Genomic DNA, 23,708 nt, shown 5'->3' on the forward strand with positions numbered 1-23,708 from the left:
TATTTTTTTAATTTGACCTACTGACCTAGTTTTTGATTTCAGATGACCCATATTCGAATCAAGGCTATCATTCTGACCAAATGTCATGAAGATCAATTGAAAAATACAGCCTTTATCGCATACACAAGGTTTTTCTTTGATTTGACCTAGTGACCTAGTTTTTGACCCCAGACTACCCGTATTTGCATTTGACCTAAATTTTATCAAGGCAACCATTCTGACCAAATTTTATGAAAATCCAGTGTAAAATGCAGCCCCTATTGCATACACAAGGTATCTCCTTGATTTGACCTAGTGACCTAGTTTTTGAACCCAGATGACCCATATTCGAACTTGACCTAGATTTAATCAAGGCTATCATTTTGAAAAAAAAAATGAAGATCAATTGAAAAATACAGTCTCTATCGCATACACGAGGTTTTTCTTTGATTTTACCTAGTGACCTACTTTTTGATCCCAGATGACCCATATTCAAATTCTATCTAGATTTCATCAAGGCAATCATTCTAACTTAATTTCAGGAAGATCAATTGAAAAATACAGCCTCTATCGCATACAAAAGGTTTTCCTTTGATTTGACGATTTGACCTAGTGACCTATTTTTTGACTCCAGATGACCCATAGTTGCATTTGACCTAGATTTTATCAATGCATTCATTCTGACCAAATTTCATGAAGATAAATTGAAAAATACAGCCTCTATCGCATACACAAGGTTTTCCTTTGATTTGACCTAGTGACCTAGTTTTTAATCCCAGATGACCCATTTTCAACTCGGCCTAAATTTCATTCAGGTTATCATTCTGACTTAATTTCAGGAAGATCAATTGAAAAATACAGTCTCTATCGCATACACAAATTTTTCCTTTGATTTGACCTAGTGACCTAGTTTTTGACCCAAGATGACCCATTTTCAAACTCGGCCTAGATTTCATCAGTGTAATCATTCTGACCAATATTAATGAAGATTAATTGAAAAATACAGCCTCTATTGAATACACAAAGTTTTTCTTTGATTTGACCTAGTGACCTAGTTTTTGATCCAAGATGATTCATTTTCAAACTTAACTTAGATTTCATCAAGGTAATTATTTTGACAAAATTTCATGAAGATTTTTTTAAAAATTACAGCCTCTATCACATACACAAGGTTTTTCTTTTATTTGATCTAGTGACCTAGTTTTTGACCCCAGTTGACCCATTTTCAAACTCAGCCTAGATTTTATCAAGATAATTATTGTGAAAAATTTCATGAAGATCAGTTGAAAAATACAGCCTCTATCACATACACACGGTTTTTCTTTGATTTGACATAGTGACCTAGTTTTTGACCCCAGTTGACCCATTTTCAAACTCGGCCTAGATTTCATCAAGGTTTATCATTCTGATAAAATTTCATGAAGATCAGTTGAAAAATACAGCCTCTATCGCATACACAAGCTAAATGTTGACAGACGACAGACGACGGACAGACAGACGCCGGACATTGAGCGATCACAAAAACTCGCTAAAAAGCTTAAAAGTTAATTAGTAGATTTTGCCTGGCTTACGCACGAAAATGTACGTCTACACTCGTCCTCGTACCTGTAACAGTTATTCTGTTAAAAATCGCTAACGCTGAAATGACATCAGGTTAAATGCCGAGGAAGTCAATGTTTTTGTTGCCACAAAGAAAGAAAGCTTCTTTTATTTTATTTTCTGTTTTGATAAAGGGCACATTAGAATCAAAACAATGCATAGGAAAATAGTGTTCTACTTAAATTATCACACTCTAAATCGGTTATACGTCTCCAGAATAATTTAGTCGGGTCACACCGTGATCTTTACAGTTCAGACTTTAGTGCTCTGACTTCGGACAAGTTATTGAATACATCAGACATTGAGAGTACTTATAACTCAGATTAATTCTAGTTCTTAAAGCTTGTTATTTGTTCACTAACGCTAGAACTTAGCATTTACACTGTCTCACCTAACATGTTGAACTAAAGGCAAGTATAAGTAAACATTGCCCACAAACGCATGTAAGTTATTAAGCCCGTCATGACATGCGGTAATTTACGTGCATTTTCGTACTCTCGTCTGTGTTTTTTCTCGGCCTTTTCCGGCAGCAAATAATATTGCTCCGGCTGATCACTACATGTTATCCTCCGCTGGTCTAGTCACAGGTAGTCCAAATAGAAATAGTACTAATCTTCTTTTCCTTTCCTAACGCATTTTCTCGACAGCAACATGCTTATTTTTACCTTACCGCGTTTCAGTATGTAACACTGCATTCTATTGAAATCGGCATGTTCCTATCGCATGCTAGGTAAAAATGGCGGCGTAGGAATTCAATGTCTTGAAAAGAGAGATTGAAAGAAGCGGAAAGTAGTAAATTCAGCGGGTTGTATTTAACGAACTGTAGTTTTCTTATATAAGAACCCCCCTTTTCTTTTTGTTTTTCTAATGTAGCGTTCTAGTTCATTATGGGAATATAAGTCTCTGAAAATCTGATATGTTAGAAAATGTCGAAAAAGCGTTATGAAGTAAGTGGATTTTAAATGAAATAAAAAACAGCTGGATTTAGTGGTGTTCAGCTTCGAGCAATTGTCATAATAACCGGAGAATGACGCAATCACATACTGAAAGAAATGTATTTGAACGGAAATTACTGATAGTCATCACGAGTCCTCTACCTTAAACTCAGAGGTCCTTTGGCAAATGTGTCTGACCATTTCTAAGGAGAAGAAAATATCATCACTTCAATTTGTTTTGTTCTGTTTGGCGGGTTTTTTTTTTCAATTTATCGTAAGTCTGATTTGCTTCGTGTGACTCTTGTTACGTTTTCTGTGCTATGTGTGTCAAGGGATTCTGTTTACTTTTTTATATTCAAAATAATGCAACTGTGAAAAATCTTATTTCGTTTGCGACGAATATTTCTTAAATCACTCAAATTTCTGTTTAAAACATTTATAAATTACATGAACATTTATAAATTACATGAATAATTCTTACTGCATAATCTATCCCTGCATAATCTATCTTTAAAAAAGAAAAACAGAAAAAATCCACACACACAAATAAATAAACAACAACACATTTTCGATATTGTCATTATTATCGATTTTTACAATAAAGCAAAGACATTTTTGCCATAAAATTGACATCCTATAAGATATTGTAAACAATATGTAAACGTCCTTGCTACCACACTCGAAGACTTTAAGAATAACTGTTGTTTAATTCTAGATCTTGGAAATTAAGGCCGCAATTTGCGAAAAAAAAAAAAAAAAAAAAAAACTGCTGCGAAGAAGTGTATCAGTTGTTTTATTTATTCTATTAATATATCATGCGTTTAAAATGACAACCTGTAAACATTACAGAAATCTACTGGTGTATAAGATATCCAGAGAAAGAGTTCATTCGGTCACTAGCTTCATAGACAACGTTACCCGAATAAGCACCAGTACACTTGACCCAGACTTCCGATTGTGCTTGAAGTACAGCAACTGTATCAGCTGTATCACATGGGACCGAGTCTTTATCATATACGTACAGAGAGGCATATGTAATTCCATCTACTATAATAGCTATAGTGATATATTTTGAAGAATAAACACAAAACTGTGTACTGAAAGAGTAAGTGCCGCTGACAGGAGCTGTGAAGATTCCAGTCGATGTGTTGTAGGCGTGTCTCTCATTCACTAGTGTAGTTCCAAAGATCATAGTTTGTCCTCTGGTAGGTGTTATATCTGTAACGCCTTTAGCTTTGAAAACGATATTCGGGGCTGAAATCGTTTAAATGAATTGTAGTTATATTCTAATAAAATAAAAAGCTGTGAAACAAAATACATAATTTGGATTCTGTATTACATAGCTTTTATGTGAGCCTTCTTCGCCAATCATCAAAGTTCTCACATAAGCTCAATATTTGCCAACAACGTGGTTAGTTGGCAATCAAATCCTTTTAATAGATGATATAGAATATCTGTTTTCTGCTATAGTATGACGTAACACCCATTTCAAGAAATTGAAAATGTAGATATTCCGTATTTAGGTCAAAGAAACGTAAGATAAGTATCCAAAGTTTGTAAAAATTTACAATGAAGTTACAGATATTTCATTTTTTGTTCGCTGCACGTAAAAAAAGACAAAAGTTGTGTGATGAGACAACGTGCTCGACTACTTCGATGATAGATAAGGAAATGGGTCATTACTGAAAATATAAGTATATTTTATCTATAATCTATACGCATTAAGGTAAACAGCACATTAAATAGCAGTTCTACTTTATATAATTGACATATTTCCAGTGGCTGGCCGATCCATCAGTACCCATTTTGGGTTTTATATGGAACAACGCTGTAGCGAGTAGGATAGCACTTCTCACACTCTGTATAGTATGTTGCAATGAATACATACTACAGACGTCTTTTCTACACAAAACATTTTCTAACGGGTCTCCCTCACAGTTTTTCCCCAGAGGCGAGGGGCGAGGATTTGTACATGTTCGTGATCTAGACTGCAAACCATCTCCACATGACACAGTACACGTGCTCCACTGTCCCCAGTCCGACCAACCGCCATCTTTTATGAAAAAAAAAATACACTAAACAAAGGGCTATACATATCAATACTTGCTGTTTATTACTTTACTTTAATGTTTATATATATACATCTTGGCGGGTGGTCCAGTGGTATCACGCTTGACTGTCAACCCAGATGTCCAGGGTTCGAATCCCGGTCCAGGCACTGGAAATTTCAGAGATGCTTTTGAGTGTCTCCCTCATAATTAAGAGGTCTGTACTGGTTCTTCCCAGGCAAGACGGCTTCGCGTGTATCGGTGCTATACACCGAGCATATTAAAGAACCAGTCGGTCTATTCGAAAAGAGCTTTGCTAAATTAGCCAGACAGGCCTGTATTTTAAAAAAAGGAATTTTCTCTATCTATTCTTGGGGACTGTATCTCACTCTGTCTCTCTGGTCAGACCGCTCTGTGTCTGTACTAGTAGAGGATGAATTTCGCGCCCTGTGTTTGCTATATGTAAAGCGCCTTTGCACGCGTTTATCATGAATCTGGTATAATAATAATACATTTTTGTAATAATAATCAAATAAACAGGTCCAGCAAAATACATACTTCGGTACTTTATTTTAAAAGTTTTGCTTTAAAAGGATTTCATTAAGACTGAATTTTCACCATGCCATATTCGTAAAACAGATTTTAGATTTTCAAAATGATATTTAAAAAATGTGAATCAACTACTTAAGTCTTTTCAGCTTAGTCTCTTAGCAATCTGTAGGCCATATGTTTCATTTATTGTATAAACATATTAGAAAAGCCCACAAGGAAAATTTGTATTTATAGGTTTGTTCGTAATTTTACATGTTGACTTTGCATAAAGAACCAATAATAGAAAAAAAAAAACTGTGAAAAGAAGCATAAAACGCAATTAAGCAATAGTCTATTCATGAGAGGTAATGAAATAGGCAATACCCTTCACGCCCTCTAGCACTCGCTAAAACGAAATTTTATTATTACAAAAATGAATATACTCCATGATTCCAAAAGACATGAAAATATAACAACATTGACTCCAAGTATGGCGAGACTTTTACAGCTGCCGCACGGCACTTAAAGACTGCAGTTGCATTAGTTAGTAAAATATGTGTATATGTAAACCTGACTATGCTCCAGAAATGTATACTTCTCGTTTGATATTCTTCGAAACATCATAGACAATTTAACATGATTTAACCATACTAATGTTAACGCAAATCATAAAAAATGACTATTTTAATGCTCAAGGTAATGGATATTTTTTTTTTGCCCCAGAGCATTTATTTATTTAGATTATTTTGTTGAGTTTAACGTCGCACCGACTGAATTTTAGGTCATATGGCGACTTTCCAGCTTTGCTTGCGGCAGAAGAGCCAAGATGCCCCTCTGTGCATTATTTCATCACCAGGGTACCTTGGTAGAACCACCTGCCTTACAGAACATTTATATCTGTCTTATATACATGCAATTACTTCCTATAGGATAGTGACCAGCTGGGAAGTCTTGCCGACCATATGCACACTACATGTGATTTAGAAGGAAATGCCAATGTTCCTAAACCTACAAACCAGGTACAGAGCTTGATCACTTATGTCTTTCTATGTCATCACGTCAATTTTTATCACTTATACTTAGTAGATATAAAAAGAAAAAAACCTACTTGCACATGGACCGGGTAAACATATTCTGTCATCTAATGTATCCCCAAAACATTGGTGCCCATTCCTGTCAGGTTCAGGGTTCGAGCAGTTCCGATGCCGTTTCTCGATGCCTACACCACATGTCACCGAACATGTGTTCCAGTTCGACCATGTAGTCCATCCTCCGTGTACTAGAAGATGCAAAACGTCGTCCAATTTTGATTTCACATTTATAATCAGGTCCAGTATTCATCAACATGGTCAAATATAAATTTGAGATTAAGATTTTGAAATATTTTTTGCCCTATATATGTAAAACATAAACGGAATTTCATTAAAAATGGATTGAATATGTTACAAAGTAATCCAGTTTCAGCAATACAAATAGTTTTCAAAGAAAGTAACGGCAAACTGAATTTTTAGACGTTTAAAGTCTTAGTCTAAATTTCAGACTTAAAATGTTGGTGAATACAGAGCCGTCAGTATATACCTTGGCAGAGTGGGATCTGATAGTCAGATAATCAAACTTGTCTGATTATCTATAAATGGAAGCAAGAACACTCATTGAACACGTTTATTTGATAAGGGAGAAACTTAAAATTAATTCGAAGGGTGAATATGAAACAAGTCTAAGTGCTGCTTTATTTATATACACTTAGACCTCTTTCGCATTCACACCACGTTATGAGCCAGCTGATAGTTTTCAAAGTATAATCTACTCTCGTTTCGCTACATTGAAATAACGCATTTACAGAGTACTATTATAGTATTAAAGATTGTAAATGTAAACCATTCTTGTAACAAAGCTATATTATTTGCAGATTCAAAACCAATATTGTTCTTGAGTTATACCTTGACAAAGTTACTTTAAGCATAGTTTAGTGATGTACCTGGACAAAATTGCTTTAAGAATGGTTTAATGAGTTATACCTGGACAAAATTGCTTTAACCATAGTTTAGTGATGTACCTGGACAAAGTTGCTTTAAGCATGGTTTAGTGTCAGTATTAGATCCGATGCAATCAAGTCCGCCATCCGCCGACGCAGGGTCAGTACATGTCCGTGTTCTAGTCTGAGTCCCGTTTTCACACGTAACGTCACAATCTGACCAGGGAGACCAGCTAGCCCAATTTCCATCCACTATATCAAATAACAAAAGTCGTCTTTTAAAGTTACGATAATCAAAGTATTTTCTTCGCTTTATTATTTCATCTCGAGTGATATAATTGCATGTTTGTAATACCTTTTAATTAAAGTGGTATCGAGGTATTTATCAATATCGTAACCTTAGCTCAAAAAGTCCTTCTTTAAGTCAATGCAGTTATCCAATTCTTGCGTTGATTTCACGATATACTAGGCTAAGTTAAACTTTAACATTCGAGTACTTACGGGAAACATACTTAATTTAGTAGACAACTGTCCATTTAAAACAAAAACGATTATTCAGAGTATAAAACGGCATGGCTCAACAAAACGTCATGTACATGGCTATTTGAGTTACCCTTCACAACAAAAAGACTCAATTATATAAAGTATGTTCAGCTTGACAAACCTTATACGCAATTTAAGGCTGATTACATCGACCCTGGGTTCAAGTACAGGTTGAACTTAAAACAGACTTTGTAGAAATTGCAAAATGTGGAAAAGTGGTTTATTTACAACAATATTAAAAACAAAAATAACGGTCGCTAAAAATAAATGTACAAAGGAAAAAGAGAACAGAACTTAGAACAGATGAATATTACACGATGAATATCCTTGCATATAACGAAAAATTATTAATCAAATATGATTGTTCACACCCAATGAGCAGAGTGCACAGAACTTGGGAAAGATGAACTTTTCACGATGAATGTCGTTGCATATAATGTAAAATATTCATCACAAATGACTGTACACACTCAATAAGAGGAGTGCACAGAACTTGGGACAGGTGAATTTATCGTATAATGAAAAAATATTCATAAACAAGAGGGCCATGACGGCCCTATATATCACTCACCAGAGTTGATCTGGCCTACTGACCTAGTTTTTGACCCCATATGACCAAGACTTAAACTTGACCTAAAGATCAACAAGATAAACATTCTGATTAAATTTCATTAAGATTTGGTTACAACTGTGGCCTCTAGAGATTTCACAAGCTTTTCCTTTGATTTGACCAGGTGACCTAGTTTTTGACCCCACGTGACCCAGATTTCAACTTGGCCTACAGATTATCAAAACAAACATTCTGACTAATTCTCATGAGTTTCAAACTTAAATTGTGGTCTCTGGAGTGTTGAAAGATTTTCCTTTGATCTGGCCTAGTGACCTAGTTTTCGACCCCACCTGACCCAGATTCAAACTTGACCTAGAAATGATTAAGACAAACACTGTGACCCAGTTTCAGATTGAGTTACAACTGTGGACTCTAAAGTGTTCACAATTATTTTATTTTATTTGACCAGGTGACCTAGTTTTTGACCCCACATGACCGAGATTCAAACTTGACATAGAAATTATCAAGCCAAACTTTATCAAGCACAACTGTGGCCTCTAGAGTGTTCACAAGCTTTTCCTTTGATTTGACTAGGTGACATAGTTTTTTTTTATCCAACATAACCCAGTTTTGCTGGAGATCATCAAGACTAACATTCTGACCAAGTTTTAAGATTTTAAGATTGGGTCAAAAATGTGGTTTCTAGAGTCTTCACAAGGTTTTTCATTGATCTGACCTATTGACCTAGATTTTGACCCAACATAAACAAATTCGAACAAGATCTAAAGATCATCAACACTTACATTCTGACCAAGTTTCATAAAGATTGGGTCATAAATGTGGTCTATAGAGTGTTCACAAGCTTTTCCTATGATCTGACCTGCTGACCTAGCTTTTAATCCTACATAACGCAGTTTCGAACTTGACCTAGAGATCATCAAGACTGACATTCTGACCAAGTTTCATTGAGATTGGGTCAAAAATGTGATCTCTAGAGTGTTCACAAGGTTTTCTTTTGCTCTGACCTACTGACCTAGTTTTTGATCCCACAAAATCCAGTTTCGAACTTGACCTAGAGTCATCAAGACTAATATTCTGATCAAGTTTCATAAAGATTAGGTCGAAATTGTGGTCTCTTGAGTGTTCACAAGGTTTTCCATTGATCTGACCTACTGACCTAGGTTTTGACCCCACATGATCCAGTTTCAAACTTGGCCTAGAAATTATCAAGACTAACATTCTGATCAAGCTTCATAAAGATTGGGTCAAAAATGTGGTCTCTAGAGTGTTCACAATCTTTTCCTTTGATCTAACTTACTGACCTAGTTTTTGACTCTACATAACCCAGTTTCAAACTTGACCTAGAGATCATCAAGACTAACATTCTGATCAAGTTTCATAAAGACTGGGTCACAAATGCGGTCTGTAGAGTGTTCACACAATGACCGGTCACAACAGCTCACCTTGAGCACTTTGTGCTCTGGTGAGCCAAAAATGAATGTACACACCCAGTAAGCAAAGAGCACATAACTTGGGACAGATGAATTTGCACGATGATTATCGTTGCATATACTAACAAGAGCTTCGCAAAGCGGGGCGACATACGCCCGAAGGGTTACATCAGAGGATGGGAGCAAAATTTAAAGAACATGACTGTTGAAGCCCAAAGGACTGGAACAACAAAGGGAAGAACATGTAATGTAAGTTCACAAAAAATTATTCAAAGTCCACAAAAATTCCTTATCAGGCACAGGTATGTAAAACCACACCTAAACATTGGAGGTACCGTCCATGCTGTACAACAGAAAAGTGGTCTCAATTTTTCCCTACGGCCAATGATAAAAAAGTTTCAAAATAAGCTATTTATAGTAACATAAAAGGAAAGTAATTTAAAACATTCATTGTAAGTGAACAAAACAAGAGATCTGCCAAATAAAGACAAGAGCACTGAAATGTAGAGCAATATGCACAAAGCAAAGACATATATGACATTTGATCCTTAAGTGTGACCTTGACCTTGAAAAGAGTCATCCGGAACATGCGTTTTGCACGTCATCTCGGTCTGGTGAACATTTGTGTCAAGTTTCTTTGAAATCCTTCAAGGGGTTCAAGAGTTACAGAGGGGACACGAAATAAATTGATATGACCTTTGACCCCTAAGTGTGACCATGACCTTGAAGCGAATCATCCGGAACATGCGCTCTGCATATTATCTCGGTGTGATGAACATTTGTGTCAAGTTTTTTTTGAAATCCTTCAAGGGGTTCAAGAGTTACAGAGCGGACACGAAATTGCTAACGGACGGACAGACGGACGGACACCCGAGTATAACATAATACGTCCCTTCTGGCGTATAAAAAATATTCATAAAAAATGACTAAACACACCCAATGAGCAGAGAGCAAAGAACGTATGACAGATGAATATTACAAGATAAATATCCTTGTATATATTGAAAAAGTTTTCCTCAAGAATAATTATACACACCCAATGAGCAGAGAGAACAGAACTTGGGACAGATTAATTTCGCATGATGAATATCCTTGCATATATTAAGGAAAGAATTCATCCAAGCACAATCAACTTTTACGTCGTCAATGCATCTTCCAGCTGAAACGAAAACAACAGGTTAATCTCTGTTTTTCTCTAGAGTGTAGTGCGTGTGCAAACACTGGGTGTAAACGTGTTAACAATCGGTTAGGTAAAAGTTTAATCAGAAATGACCATCTGAAATAATAATAGGCTACATTGTAGTGCTAAAGACTAATTCATGTATTTCTAAACTAGTACTAGTTCAAATATATAATCTCACAAATCATTGCATGATACGTAGCGTCGATAACGAATATTACTTTTTGTTAACATTTGCTATGTATAATACAGATTCAGTCACCCGTTCGTGCACCCATCTCCCAACACAGACACAGACACACACACACCGACATCTCTTTAACTTGATGGCGATGTATAAAAACAGAATAGTAAGAGATCGATTTAAAACGTTCGTGACAATAAGAAACTGTTAGATACGATGCCCAACCTGTATAAGAGTAACATGTGCGCTGGACTTGCATGATAAGACTATCGTTAAAACATGTTTCTCCTTAACCCAGTTTGTTTGAAAGTAGTAGCATCTGACCGAAAAGCAATAAGGTTTGGCAGTATTTATATCCATTTACTTTGGATGTAAAAGTGTGGTATCAATGAATGTTCCATTCCTCCAGTGCATGAGTCAAGGCCTTAATAAACTTAACAATTCCCAAAATCCAGGTTCAAACAACTGTTCAACTGTTAAAATAGAATTGTTTTAGAGGGTTTGTGTTTTTTTTTTACAATTATGTTGGCATAAATGACTCTAGACAACTGTTGGAAAAAATAAACTGTTACTGTCTGAGTGAAAATGTCATTTACAAAACCAAGGGTAAATATTTAATAGGAAACCCAATGTTCCTCAAAACGGAGCATCCTTAAGGTAGTATGCGCCCTTTGTCGCGATTTTTTAAAAGTCGTCAGATTCTATTCAAATTTGGACGAAAGAAACTTAATACAACTGCCGTTCCGTACATGTACTTTTTTTAATTTCTGACGTTAGTAACATAGCAACATAATGACGTCAAAGCGCCATCTGTCGGCTTTTACTGAAATCGGGGTGTTTCTGTGTTTTTTCGTTGTATCTTTTTTATTAGTGCATCAAAATTCAAAATTCAAACTACATCGTAATCACGACAAAAATATCTATAAAAACATCACAATATATTAGCCGTTAATTCTGCGAATGTGTGTAAATCAGTAAAAATGCTACGTCAAACGTTATAAACGTTTCTGTTTTTAACGCATTGTTGCATTTTTGACTGCGCATAATAAAAAAACGACGCGGTAATTTTTTTTAAAAAATTTGCTGTGAATTCCCCTATTATTTCTGCATTGAATGAGCTAATAAAAAACATATCTTCTCGATTTAGATTTTGCAGCATTCAACTCGATATAACACGTGATGCATCGTGTCTGTAACGTTATTTTTGACGGTTTGTCGTGATCTCCTATCTTAACCGTGTGATGAGCTCATAAAATAACGCCGTAAAATGCGGGAAAAGCGCATACACTTTAAAATACACAAAAAGGAATTAAATATGACGTCAGTTAACGTATAAATAACGTAATGTGGTGTTTTTCATAGCATACAAAGTAAATGAGAGAACACTAACAATGCGCGTTAACGGAAAGTTTCAGAGTAAGAAAAAAATCATAAGTCTTTGTAATTTATTACATATTAAGCCAGAAAATATCGCAGGCAATAAAATACCAAGGGAATTATTGACCGGCCGAAGAATTGTTGAATTCGGGACTTTGATGAATGGTCTAAAAGAATGCAAATCATGCGGCGAACGTCTAAATTTACTAGATACAATCAACGAGACCACGCAAGGTCTAGGATCAATTCTTGGTGTAAAGTGTCACAAATGCGGAGAGGTAAAAAGTATTAGCACCGGGAAAAGACATTCAGCGACTGGACCGGATGGTGATTCTAGATGTTTTGATATAAATACAAAACTTGCGGCAGGTAAGGATAGAATACAATTCAAACTATTATTAATATGATAATTTGTTTTTATGGGAATTTATTCGTGCCTATTATAGTCAAAATCAGCAAATAATTCAGTTGCAAAATTAGCTAGCCAGTCCATGTTAGGAATCACAGATGGATATCTATAGGTCGTGTAGAAAAAACAACAAAAAACAATATATGGAAAACCGTTTAGCTAACTTAGTTGAATAATGTTTTTACTGCTGTTAATTCATTAGTTTTTCCTCTTCTGGTCTTGATAAAAAAATGCATCATCGTTGTTGTTATTGTTGATACAATAATAGTTTGATACTTACTGCAGCAATGATTAATGCTGGAGTCGGTGAGAGGCAATTAAATAACATCCTTTCGGAGCTTAATCTACCCACAATTCACCACAAGACACTCAAAAAGCGGGAAAGAGAAATTGGGAAGTGTTTCGAAGAAGTTGCAGAAGAGTCGTGTATCCAAGCCATGCAAGAGGAAATTTCAGAGTTCGGACCTTCAACAATTAGTCATACGTAAGCAAATTTTGTTAAAACACACACACACACACACACACACACACACACACACACACATATATATGTTACCGGCATTTTCTAAATTTAGGCATTTTGTATAATGCCTGAAACTTTTAGGCATTTTGTAAAATGACTGCGAGTTTTAGTCATTTTACAAAATGACTGAATTTTCAAGGCATTTTGCAGAATGCCTGAAAATATTTTAGGCATTTTGTAAATTACCTAATTGAGATAAAATAGAAATAACACAGTTTATTAAACAAAAGTGTTTATTTACACACATTTCTCGACCTTTGGATACCGCTTTTAAAGAGTCACTTATTTTTACATGACAAATTAGGATGACACCTGCTGTTACAAAGCTGTTCTTACTTCCGACATAAACACCGTTTAGTGTTACACCGAGACTTTATATTTGTACTACATCCACATTTAGCAAAGCCTTGTCCATCGCATAATGAACCGGACTTAACAGCCTATCTCAGAGAAATTTCATTGTGCATATTCACAGATGTAGGCGTCAAAAACATACTATCAGCGACATCAAATTGATTCCTAGTATATTTTCCAATCAGTTGACCTTCTTTCGTACCAAGTTTATAACCTGTTTCAGATTTTGACAGAATTATAGCCATCACATTCTTTGGATCACCCTTACCGCGATCGACTGAAGGTATTGGAATTAGAACATTTGTGCCAATTTCAACGTCTGATAAGATTTTTTCTGACATTTTAAGCATTCTATTTGACTGCTGTTCAAGTGAAATTGCAGCTACTGATCTTTCAGATAAAATAATTTGCTCAGCAGCGCAAAGTTGACAAACTACTGAAGAACCGTAACCTTCGTCACCGTTAATGATTCCACAAATAGCATGAACAGTATTGTGACACATCGAACACTTATGCGCACCATCACTTGACTTACTGCATACTGCGCATACAAGTTCATTCTCTGCATGAATTTCGATTTGTGCTTCATTGTCAGTTGTATGCAACTCAGTCTCTCCTTCACACTCTGATTCTGTCTGAGAGCTAGTGCAAGACTCTAGCTGAGATTCGTCAAGCTGTGCCTGAAGATCTTCTTCGCTTTCCAGTGAAGACAGAATATCATTTGGAAGTGACGATGTGGTTAAACCCATTTTGGCATCACAACCAAACATAGCTTTGTATGGACTGCGTTTAATTCCGGAACGATAACTGTTGTTTTTCATAAACTGAACAAACTTCAAACTTTGTTATTTTTCTCTATGTTTTTAAATAAATTAATTGTAAACTTTTGTTCATTAGACATGCCAATCTGTGCCTGTGCCATTTTGTTTAGCACTGAACATGTCAGAATGAGAAACTACAGTATAATTTATTATTTAACAGTAAATGTGATTTTACATTATGCACTTGTAAGGGGAAATCTGCCCTGAAAACATCTCACTCAATGACCAGCAGGTATACAAAGGTCATTAACGAGGATTAAAATCTTATAATCGATATGAAAAGGGTCATACATACTATAGATACCAATTAATAAGCCTTACTATAATGACAGTCAATCTAACAAAATTTAACAAATTGCCGGAGTATTATCAGGCAATATCTTAAATTGGCCATTGATTTTCTAGGCATTATACAAAATACCTTAATATTTTTAGGCAATTTACATAATGACCAACAACTTTAGTCATTTTGTAAAATGCCTTAAATTTTAGACATTATACAAAATACCTAAATTTAGAAAAAGCCTGTAACATATATATATAGATATGTTCATGTACCTTACTTTACTACATATGTAAATATTGCTCTCATGGGCGTGTGATATGAAAATTAAAAAAAACCGCGTAAGTATATTCAGTGACTTTCGAGAAAAGGATAAAAGCAGTTTCAAAGTTTTTCCTTTCTTTTTCATCAAAGTGAAATATAGGCTTGATATTGTTGTTCATATGGGTGAATTACACTCTCACTCTCTTGAGTGTAATATATATATTTTATTATACCGACAGAAATCGTTATAAAGTTATTACGAGTCGAACAACAACTCGCAAAATATATGGAAGTAATTCGGTCAAAACTGTGCTTCCGTGGTGCAATCGAAAGTAGAAATAGATCCATGATTTTGCCATTTTTCGCGCACTGAGCGTAAACCGTGGGCCAACAATGCCAAATGAACATTATTTCCCTCTTGGAATAAATTTTACATAAAATATGACATTTTTCATACTAATATTTGCATGTTTTGGAATTGTTTACTTGAAAATGAAAGTAGAGTACCGCTTTCTGATATGCGGCAATATGAGGGAATGATGATTTCAGCTGACATGCATTTCACTGCATACTATTCAACACCCCTTTTTCTTTTCGTTTTCTTGAAGCAAATGTATAGAAACCTAGGATAAAAATCAAAGCATTCCGAATATGATGTAATATAGCGTTTTCATCATCGTACTATCATGATTTTCAATCGTACCATCAAGCTTTCACTATCGTACCATCGCGCTTTCAACATTGTGCCATCGCGTTGTCATCGTAATTCCATCGCGATTTCACCATCATGCCACTGAATTTTCACTATCGTTCCATCGTGGTTTCATCATCATGTCATCGTGGTTTCATCACCGTGTCATCGCGTCAGTTTCACCTACGTGCCATTGCGTTGTCACCGTCGTGCGATCGTGGTTTCGTCATCGTGTCATCGCGTTTTTACCTACGTGTCATGCAAATATCATTAATTTAGATGGTACGGAACGATTTCTATGATCAAATCAGAATTGTACAAATAGTAATTTACGGTATTACACTTTTCATGAACTCGCTCAGTAACATTACCTACCTTGTGAAGTTGTAAAGAACGTAGATATGCTTGAAACTGCATTTTTACTATAAATAAAGACCATATATATATGTGATGCAAACTTGATTGTGCGCGAAAGCATCTGTCGTTGTAAAATTATGTTTAGATTTTTCATAAAATTGAAAAAAAAAATACATGTATGTTATAAACGATTTAACTTTATGTGCTTCAGGTGAATGAGAAGTGTGGTTTATCACCGGGCAAATTCACTGAAATAAAAACTAAGTCAATGGACACACAGAGAAAAGCGAATGCACAAAGGCAGATGTCCACAGCATACAAGAAACGTCGGTTTGAGCTAAAGGTTTAGTGATAATAAATTCATCAATTATACGTTATCTTTGATAACTGAAAGTATGCATGAAGTTTCAACGATATTTTAAACATCTACTAGTGTGTGTCTGTTCGAGAAATAATTCTTATCTGATCTCTTTGTTTTTCTGCCCGTCCGTATTATTCATAACCATTCTTCACACATGCTATGCTGATGATACCTTATAATGGTCATAAATCTTTTATTCAGGAGCAAAGATTGTTTGTCGATACGGTACATGAAGTGCACGAAGGCAAAATGTATGAGAGTGGAATTGAAGCCACAAATTCTGTCAGCGAATCTGACATTGAACAGATCCCTGCACCGTCTACAGTCCTTGCCGAACAAACATGCGAAATAGAGAATAAAAACAGTATCATTGTCTTTGACCTCGAGACCACTGGATTAGGTAAGTGTAACCTTTTTTCCCCGTAAAGACACCCAGCGTTCGTGTTTATTGTCTCATTAGCTCGACGATTCAAAGAATACGTAGAGTTATTGGACTCACCCATGCGTCAGCGTCAAGGAACCACTTGTGGAAATGAATCTGACAGGCAATGCATAGGTTCCATAACTCCTCTTATTTATAGTTATACAGAATTATGCCCCCTTTATTAGACTTAGCTGTTTTTGGTTAACTTTTTTTAATGTTAGCTGACATCTCAGTATTTACTATTGGGAGTGGATTGAAACTTCACACACTAGTCCATTGTCATGAACAGATGTGCACTGCACATGTTCCATAACATTTTTTTTTTGCAATTTTACAAATGTATGCCCCTTTTTGACTTTTATATTCATTCAATAGACAAGGCTGTTAAATAGTCGAGTGCTGCTGTCTTCCGACAGCTCTTGTTTATGTCATAATCGCTAAAGTATGAATATACAGATATTTGTTAAATGGCATATAAATGTTTTCATTTCACCATTTACAATGCCTAGATTGTCCAGGAGCATACTTCCGGCTAATTAAAAATTATAAAACGCAAAGGGCAAGTATTACTCATAATTGGGCCGTGCCATGAGAAAACCAACATAGTGGATTTGCGACCAGCATAGATCCAGACCAGCCTGCGCATCCGCACAGTCTGGTCAGGATTCATTCTGTTCGCTTTCAAAGCCTGTTGCAATTACAGGAACTGTTAGCGAACAGCATGGATCCTGACCAGACTGCGCGGATGCGCAGGCTGGTCTGGATCCATGCTTGTCACAAACCCACTATGTTGGTGTTCTCATGGCGCGGCTCAATTATTACAGCTATAGAAATAGTCAGAATCTGGTGTACTGTGTTATGTAAATCGATTCTTCGGAATCGTCCTACGATGTAAAACAAGTAAAGGTTCGTTCTTTGTCGGGCTGAAATTCGTTTTCCCTGTACTATGTAAGTCTTATTTTGTCTTTTTTTATTTTTTCTTAGGGGCAGATTCAAGTATCATTCAAATAGCTGCCCAACACTTCACATCAGGCGATGCATTTTCTTGTTACGTAAAACCACAGAGTGGATTTATTCCGGCACGGGCATCTAAAGTTACTGGAATAGAATTGCACGGTGGTGTTTTGTTTCATAACAACTTACCTGTGACTGCGGTGAAACTATCAAGAGCCCTGGAAATGTTCAAGAACTGGGTAGAAAAATACAAACAAAATGTATTAGTAGCACATAATGTTCATTTCGATTCCAAGGTTTTGATGAATAGTTACAAAAAGCAGAAAATCGATTCGCCAGATATTGCTGGATTCGCAGACAGTTTATCGTTATTAAGAAAGTTATATCCTAATGCTGACCGCCATACGCAAGAATTCTTAGTAAAGCATGTGCTTGGTAAAACATACGATGCACATAATGCTGTGTCAGATGTCTCAACGCTGGTAGAGTTGTTATACACGGTAGAAAATGTGGAAAGAAAGTCAACTGTATTGAGAAAACAGGAAGTGTTACATAAAATTGAAAAAAAATGAAAATGAAAAAAAGAACATAGGTTCGTTCTCGAAATTGATTCATAACAACGTGATAACAAATAACTGTGCGAAAACACTTTCAGGCAGTGGTTTGAATGAAAAACATTTAAAACTGGCATATGACAGATGTGGAGTTGATGGCTTAAATAGTGTTCTTAAACCTCGTGTTAAAAGCTTTGTTAAATTAGGAAAAGCACTATTTAAATATTATGACGACAATGAAATGTCCTTGAATTGAAGTGTTTGTGTGTTGTTTTTATTGGTTTATACCCAACACAATTATTCAGATCTCATAGGTTTTCATTTTGTATTTTTGTTTTAAGAAATTCGACTGATATGATTTACAGCAAACTGTCCTGATAATTATTTGACGTTACGCGCACAATGTACCGCGTTTTATATCGAGTTGAATGCTGCAAAATCTAAATCGAGAAGATATGTTTTTTATTAGCTCATTCAATGCAGAAATAATAGGGGAATTCACAGCAAATTTTTTTTAAAAAAATTACCGCGTCGTTTTTTTATTATGCGCAGTCAAAAATGCAACAATGCGTTAAAAACAGAAACGTTTATAACGTTTGACGTAGTATTTTTACTGATTTACACACATTCGCTGAATTAACGGCTAATATATTGTGATGTTTTTATAGATATTTTTGTCGTGATTACGATGTAGTTTGAATTTTGAATTTTGATGCACTAATAAAAAAGATACAACGAAAAAACACAGAAACACCCCGATTTCAGTAAAAGCCGACAGATGGCGCTTTGACGTCATTATGTTGCTATGTTACTAACGTCAGAAATTAAAAAAAAAGTACATGTACGGAACGGCAGTTGTATTAAGTTTCTTTCGTCCAAATTTGAATAGAATCTGACGACTTTTAAAAAATCGCGACAAAGGGCGCATACTACCTTAAGCTACAACTCAGTAGAAATATATGTACGGATGTATGTACACAGATACACAAACAAAGTTAAGTATCCAGAAAATAGGAACGAATATATAAGGGAAAACGGAGAGGCATCGCTTTAAAACGGTTAAGTAACCAAAGCGGAGTTTAAACCTGTTTCTGCTGCGAATATAATCACACTCTTTATCCCTAGTATGTACCAAAGTCAGAGAAAAGTGTAAATAAATGTTATCCAAGTAATCCCCTCATGGTGAAAGTCTGCAATAATGTCAACTACTTACGTTTCAGGTGTTCACAGAGGTTCTTGTTACATGTATCGGTACTACAACATTCGTGACAGTCGGGTGCTTGCCTTCCACTAAGGTCTCGACCAACAAAGCTACCAGCGACATTTCCGGTAACACCACATTGCTGTTATATTATTAGAAATTGGTAGAAAGTTATATTTGTTCTGCGTATTATATGAATAATACAGACCAGAAACGTTAGAAAAAATAAGTACTTCCGGTGATACTATTTTGCAAAGACTGGCAATATCTAATATTTCCAGACCAGGTCTGAACTTTTTTTTCATCATACTAAAAATATTTGTCAGTACGAGGCTTTGGAAATGAATAACACCCGGGATGTTATTCAAACAAGCGTCCTGTCTGCCATTTGATTAGATCACTGGAACGTATTATAAACAAGAAGATATTTAGAACAAGCATCACACCTTGTTTTGTTTTTGCGAAATCTAGTATTCAAAATTAATTTGTGTTGGTCAACTGGAATTTTGCATCGAGTGTTTACTTTAGGTATAACAAGGCCCGTTTGTTATGCTAATGCTCAAAATTTCTAAAACTGAAAATTCCACAAAGTACACATATTACCTTACCATGCATTTAGACAAATAGAAAATAATTTATTATTCAGATAGCGTCTCTTTGGTTTAGTACATTGCAATAGCTGGTTCTCACCTTGCAAATGCATTTGTACTTTCTCGCAAAAAATCGAGGTTAAAAAGCCTCCATGAGTTTAAAACTTTTGAAAGTTTTTCTTGTTTTTTTTTTAAACAAAAATCCTATCGCCGACACGTGTGGGAATAATTGCATTATCTTTAGGCAGGTCTCGGCTTACCGTACTAGGTTACCCTGCAAAAATCAATGTGATATATTCGACCTAAATACAAATGTACTGTAATCCAAAATGACGTAAGTGAACACGAAGGATATGAGGTTCTACTTACCTGATTATCTGTACATCCTAGGGTGTTTGCTTGTCCTGATGCTTTAGATTCCATGTAACAAGACTTAAAATATATTGTATGTGTTGTTAGTTTAATGTACATAAAGAAAAGAAACTACATTGTATATAAATAGTTAAAACAATCACAAACGGTATCAGCTACAACCAGAGATATCCGTCAGGAATACACAATATTTTTTACAGTCTGATTAAAAATGTTTGATTTAAAATGCATTCTTCTCCTATGGCCTATCAAATTTCACATTTGATAATACGTAAAAGGTTCCTAGCCATTTCTATTACTGTTTTAAAAAGAAATGCTTTCCTTTCAATTCTAGTCTTAAAAATTTTCTTAACCTGTACGAAATACGGCTTTTGATCTAAAGGAACCAGCGCAGGGATATCTGGTCTAGTCAGATAATAGGACACTTTTCCCACACCAGATGAACACAGCGGTATGCATATGAGACATTCTTATATAAATTTTATTGTTAGTAGTTTTGTGATAATTTGATAGAAAAAAAATGAGAGAGAATATATTAAAACTGAGTTCAGTACAAAAAGTAGTACCAAGTTACTTCACATTAATTTTGATGCAAATATCTGTACTGACCAAATGTGACAGGAAAAATCGCTCTACAAAGCATGTACCTAACAGACATTTACCTGACCGGAACGGCACCATTAGAATCAAACAATTACCTGATAAACACTTACTGGCACGACGTTTCTTTTATTGTCACCGATAATTACTTGACAGGCACAATTTTTTATTGTCAAATTATTTACCTGACTGGCACGGCAGTCAGTTATTGTCAAAGATTTATCTCACGACATTGTATTTTGTTGTTGTTAAACGTTAAGCTGACCGGCATGGTTAATTATTATTGTTAATAAAATACAAAACCGGCATGGCAATTTGTTATTGACCGGCATTGCAATCTATTATTGTCGAAGACTTACCTGACAGGCATGGCAATCTGTAAATGTCAAACATTTACCTGACTGGGATGGCATTTTGCTATTTTCGAGCATTCAACAGACTGGCATAGTACTTTAATATTGTCAAACATTTATCTCACCGACATGGCACCATTTTATTCTTTAAAATTTACCTGACCAGCACGGCACTCTGTTATTGTCAAACATTCGTCAGGATCAGCAATGCTAGAGCAATTATAGCACTGAAGGGCATCTGAAGAACATATAAAAATCATTTATGAGTATAATCTTAAGCATTTAGACGCTATTGCCATGTACATTTCGTCGAATGAAATAACAGCAAAAGCGGTGTTTTACTATGAATAGTCTTTTCTTATTTTTTATTACATGCTTATGGTGATCTACCACTTTACATATAAAACATATTAAAGAATGGAAGCATAAACACTTTGAATCGGTTTTACAATGCATGGAATAATTCCCTGAAGCTATGCCTTCTTGAAATCATGCCGCGGGACGTATTACCTCTTTACCGCGTGTGAATTAATTAAAACACACTTTTTTTCTATTCTATTCTTTTAAATAAAAGTAAACTTAAAAAGGATTAGCAAGAAGACACTTTACTTATCAGAATTACTTACATGTGGTTCCAGTCAGAGAAAGTTGCAGAAGTATGGGCAGACCTATAACAGATATGACGTCATAAATTGTAATATAAAAAAATACATCCGCAACGACATTCACAAAGTTTTTATATATAAACTGAGTAAGAACTGTTGCATAACAACATAGTTCTATCAAGTTTTTTAACCTAAATTTAAATTTAAAACTTTAGCAAAAGAAATTCTTTTAATTATATACTTGTATTTAATTTAGTGATATAAAAAGTCAAATGTACTCAGTGATAGCGCAATCATTTTGTGAAGTGGCGTTTATTCCTAGCTAGAATTCCATAAATTATGTAACTTCAGAAATGATGTCCACCATTCATCGTACCAAAACTTCAAATGGAACCGGATTTGTTCTCGTCTGGGACAAAACACGCCACTGATAAGACAAAAATAAGACATAAATGGCTTGACCGACTGTCCCGTTTTGTATTATCAATAATGAACTTTTGAAGATAGAACACCGAAACCTCCATATTAATTGTAATGCAAGTAATGTAAGCAATGATCCCGGAACCTATCAGGTATAGGGTTCGAATAGTTTCGGTGACTTCTCTTTATGCCAACACCACATGTCACCGAACATGTGTCCCAGTTAAACCATATTTTCCATCCTCTGTGTATTGCAAGGAGTAAAATGTTTTTCTATCTATAACCAGTAGTATATATCATGTGATAAGTATATACTGTGAAATCATTAATATTCGTGGGGGACTAATTTTCACGGATTTCGTGGTTGAGACAATCCACGAAATTTAATCCCAACGAACAAGTAAAATTCCCATTCATTGCATGTTTAAAAGTTGAAATCCACGAATTTATATCCCCACGAAATTGCCATTTGGAACAAAACCACGAAATTTCATGTCCACGAAATTAAATGATTTTACAGTATCCATAGCTGTTATCTTTAATTTAAGTATCTAACTGCCATAAATTCGATAAATTGGACAAAACTGATCATGTGAACGCGTTTTTCTGTAAGGACGCGAAAGCATAGGCTACTCGCTATATACAATATTAACATAATTACAGTGGTACACTATTAAACAATACTGTGTAAGAAGTGTTATATTGTATGTTGTTTATAATTCATCTGTTCTAGACTTATACCGGAACAAAGTTACTTTAAACATGGTTTATTGTCAGTGGTAGATCCATCGCAATAAAGTCCGCCGTTGCCTAGGAGCTGGGTCACTTCAAGTTCTTGTTCTAGTCGGGGTCCAGTTTCCACATGTTACATAACACGACGATCAGAGCGACCAGCTAGCCCAGTGTCCATCCATTTTATCATGGTAATGTACAACACAATATGTTGAACCAGTTGAAAATATGACTGCGAACTTAAGGAATAAATTTTATAATTGCTTTGCACAGAGTGAAACTGCTTTTCATGCCATTTGCAACTGTGTAAAATTCAATTTTACAGTTGTGTCGTATGGAATACACCAGCCATCTATTTAAAAGGAAATTAAGATAGTTCTATACCCGAGTCTCAATCAACCTTTGTCCCTGTTTTGTGCCATTTTATAATTTGTATGGACGCTTGTATTTTTTATAATTTGGCAATGTAAAGGTTTCATTTTAAATAT

The 23,708-nt window shown here is 35.3% G+C and overlaps 2 protein-coding genes across 2 annotated transcripts; one reads left to right on the forward strand and one right to left on the reverse strand.

The window, feature by feature from the left end:
* Positions 1 to 3,171: 3,171 nt before the first annotated feature.
* On the reverse strand, positions 3,172 to 22,457 carry LOC123542366 (SCO-spondin-like). The gene is made up of 10 exons (XM_053531761.1): positions 22,347 to 22,457; positions 22,090 to 22,131; positions 21,622 to 21,701; positions 20,508 to 20,570; positions 19,561 to 19,690; positions 10,648 to 10,770; positions 7,149 to 7,319; positions 6,201 to 6,371; positions 4,402 to 4,566; positions 3,172 to 3,767 (listed from the first exon to the last, which is right to left on the reverse strand). The coding sequence occupies exons 1-10, from the start codon at positions 22,363 to 22,365 to the stop codon at positions 3,367 to 3,369; spliced, it is 1,365 nt and encodes a 454-aa protein (XP_053387736.1). The 5' UTR covers positions 22,366 to 22,457; the 3' UTR covers positions 3,172 to 3,366.
* Positions 15,716 to 18,849, forward strand: LOC123565687 (DNA polymerase III PolC-type-like). Its single transcript, XM_045359507.2, has 3 exons — positions 15,716 to 16,397; positions 16,617 to 16,815; positions 17,824 to 18,849. Exons 1-3 carry the CDS (start codon positions 16,323 to 16,325, stop codon positions 18,363 to 18,365), a joined length of 816 nt encoding a protein of 271 aa, XP_045215442.2. The 5' UTR covers positions 15,716 to 16,322; the 3' UTR covers positions 18,366 to 18,849.
* Positions 22,458 to 23,708: the final 1,251 nt, after the last annotated feature.

The sequence above is a fragment of the Mercenaria mercenaria genome, chromosome 19 (assembly GCF_021730395.1).
Source record: "Mercenaria mercenaria strain notata chromosome 19, MADL_Memer_1, whole genome shotgun sequence".
Taxonomy (NCBI): Eukaryota; Metazoa; Mollusca; class Bivalvia; order Venerida; family Veneridae; genus Mercenaria; species Mercenaria mercenaria.

Excerpts from the sequence above, each read along its gene's own strand:
- LOC123565687 (XM_045359507.2), top strand. The coding sequence starts at position 16,323 with ATGGACACACAGAGAAAAGCGAATGCACAAAGGCAGATGTCCACAGCA. Across the intron at positions 16,398-16,616 it reads AACGTCGGTTTGAGCTAAAG|GAGCAAAGATTGTTTGTCGA; the intron begins GTTTAGTGATAA and ends TCTTTTATTCAG. Across the intron at positions 16,816-17,823 it reads CCTCGAGACCACTGGATTAG|GGGCAGATTCAAGTATCATT; the intron begins GTAAGTGTAACC and ends ATTTTTTCTTAG.
- LOC123542366 (XM_053531761.1), bottom strand. Across the intron at positions 20,571-21,621 it reads CAGAGTGCCGTGCTGGTCAG|TCTTGTTACATGGAATCTAA; the intron begins GTAAATTTTAAA and ends ATATATTTTAAG. Across the intron at positions 3,768-4,401 it reads GTGTAGAAAAGACGTCTGTA|CCCCGAATATCGTTTTCAAA; the intron begins GTATGTATTCAT and ends AAACGATTTCAG.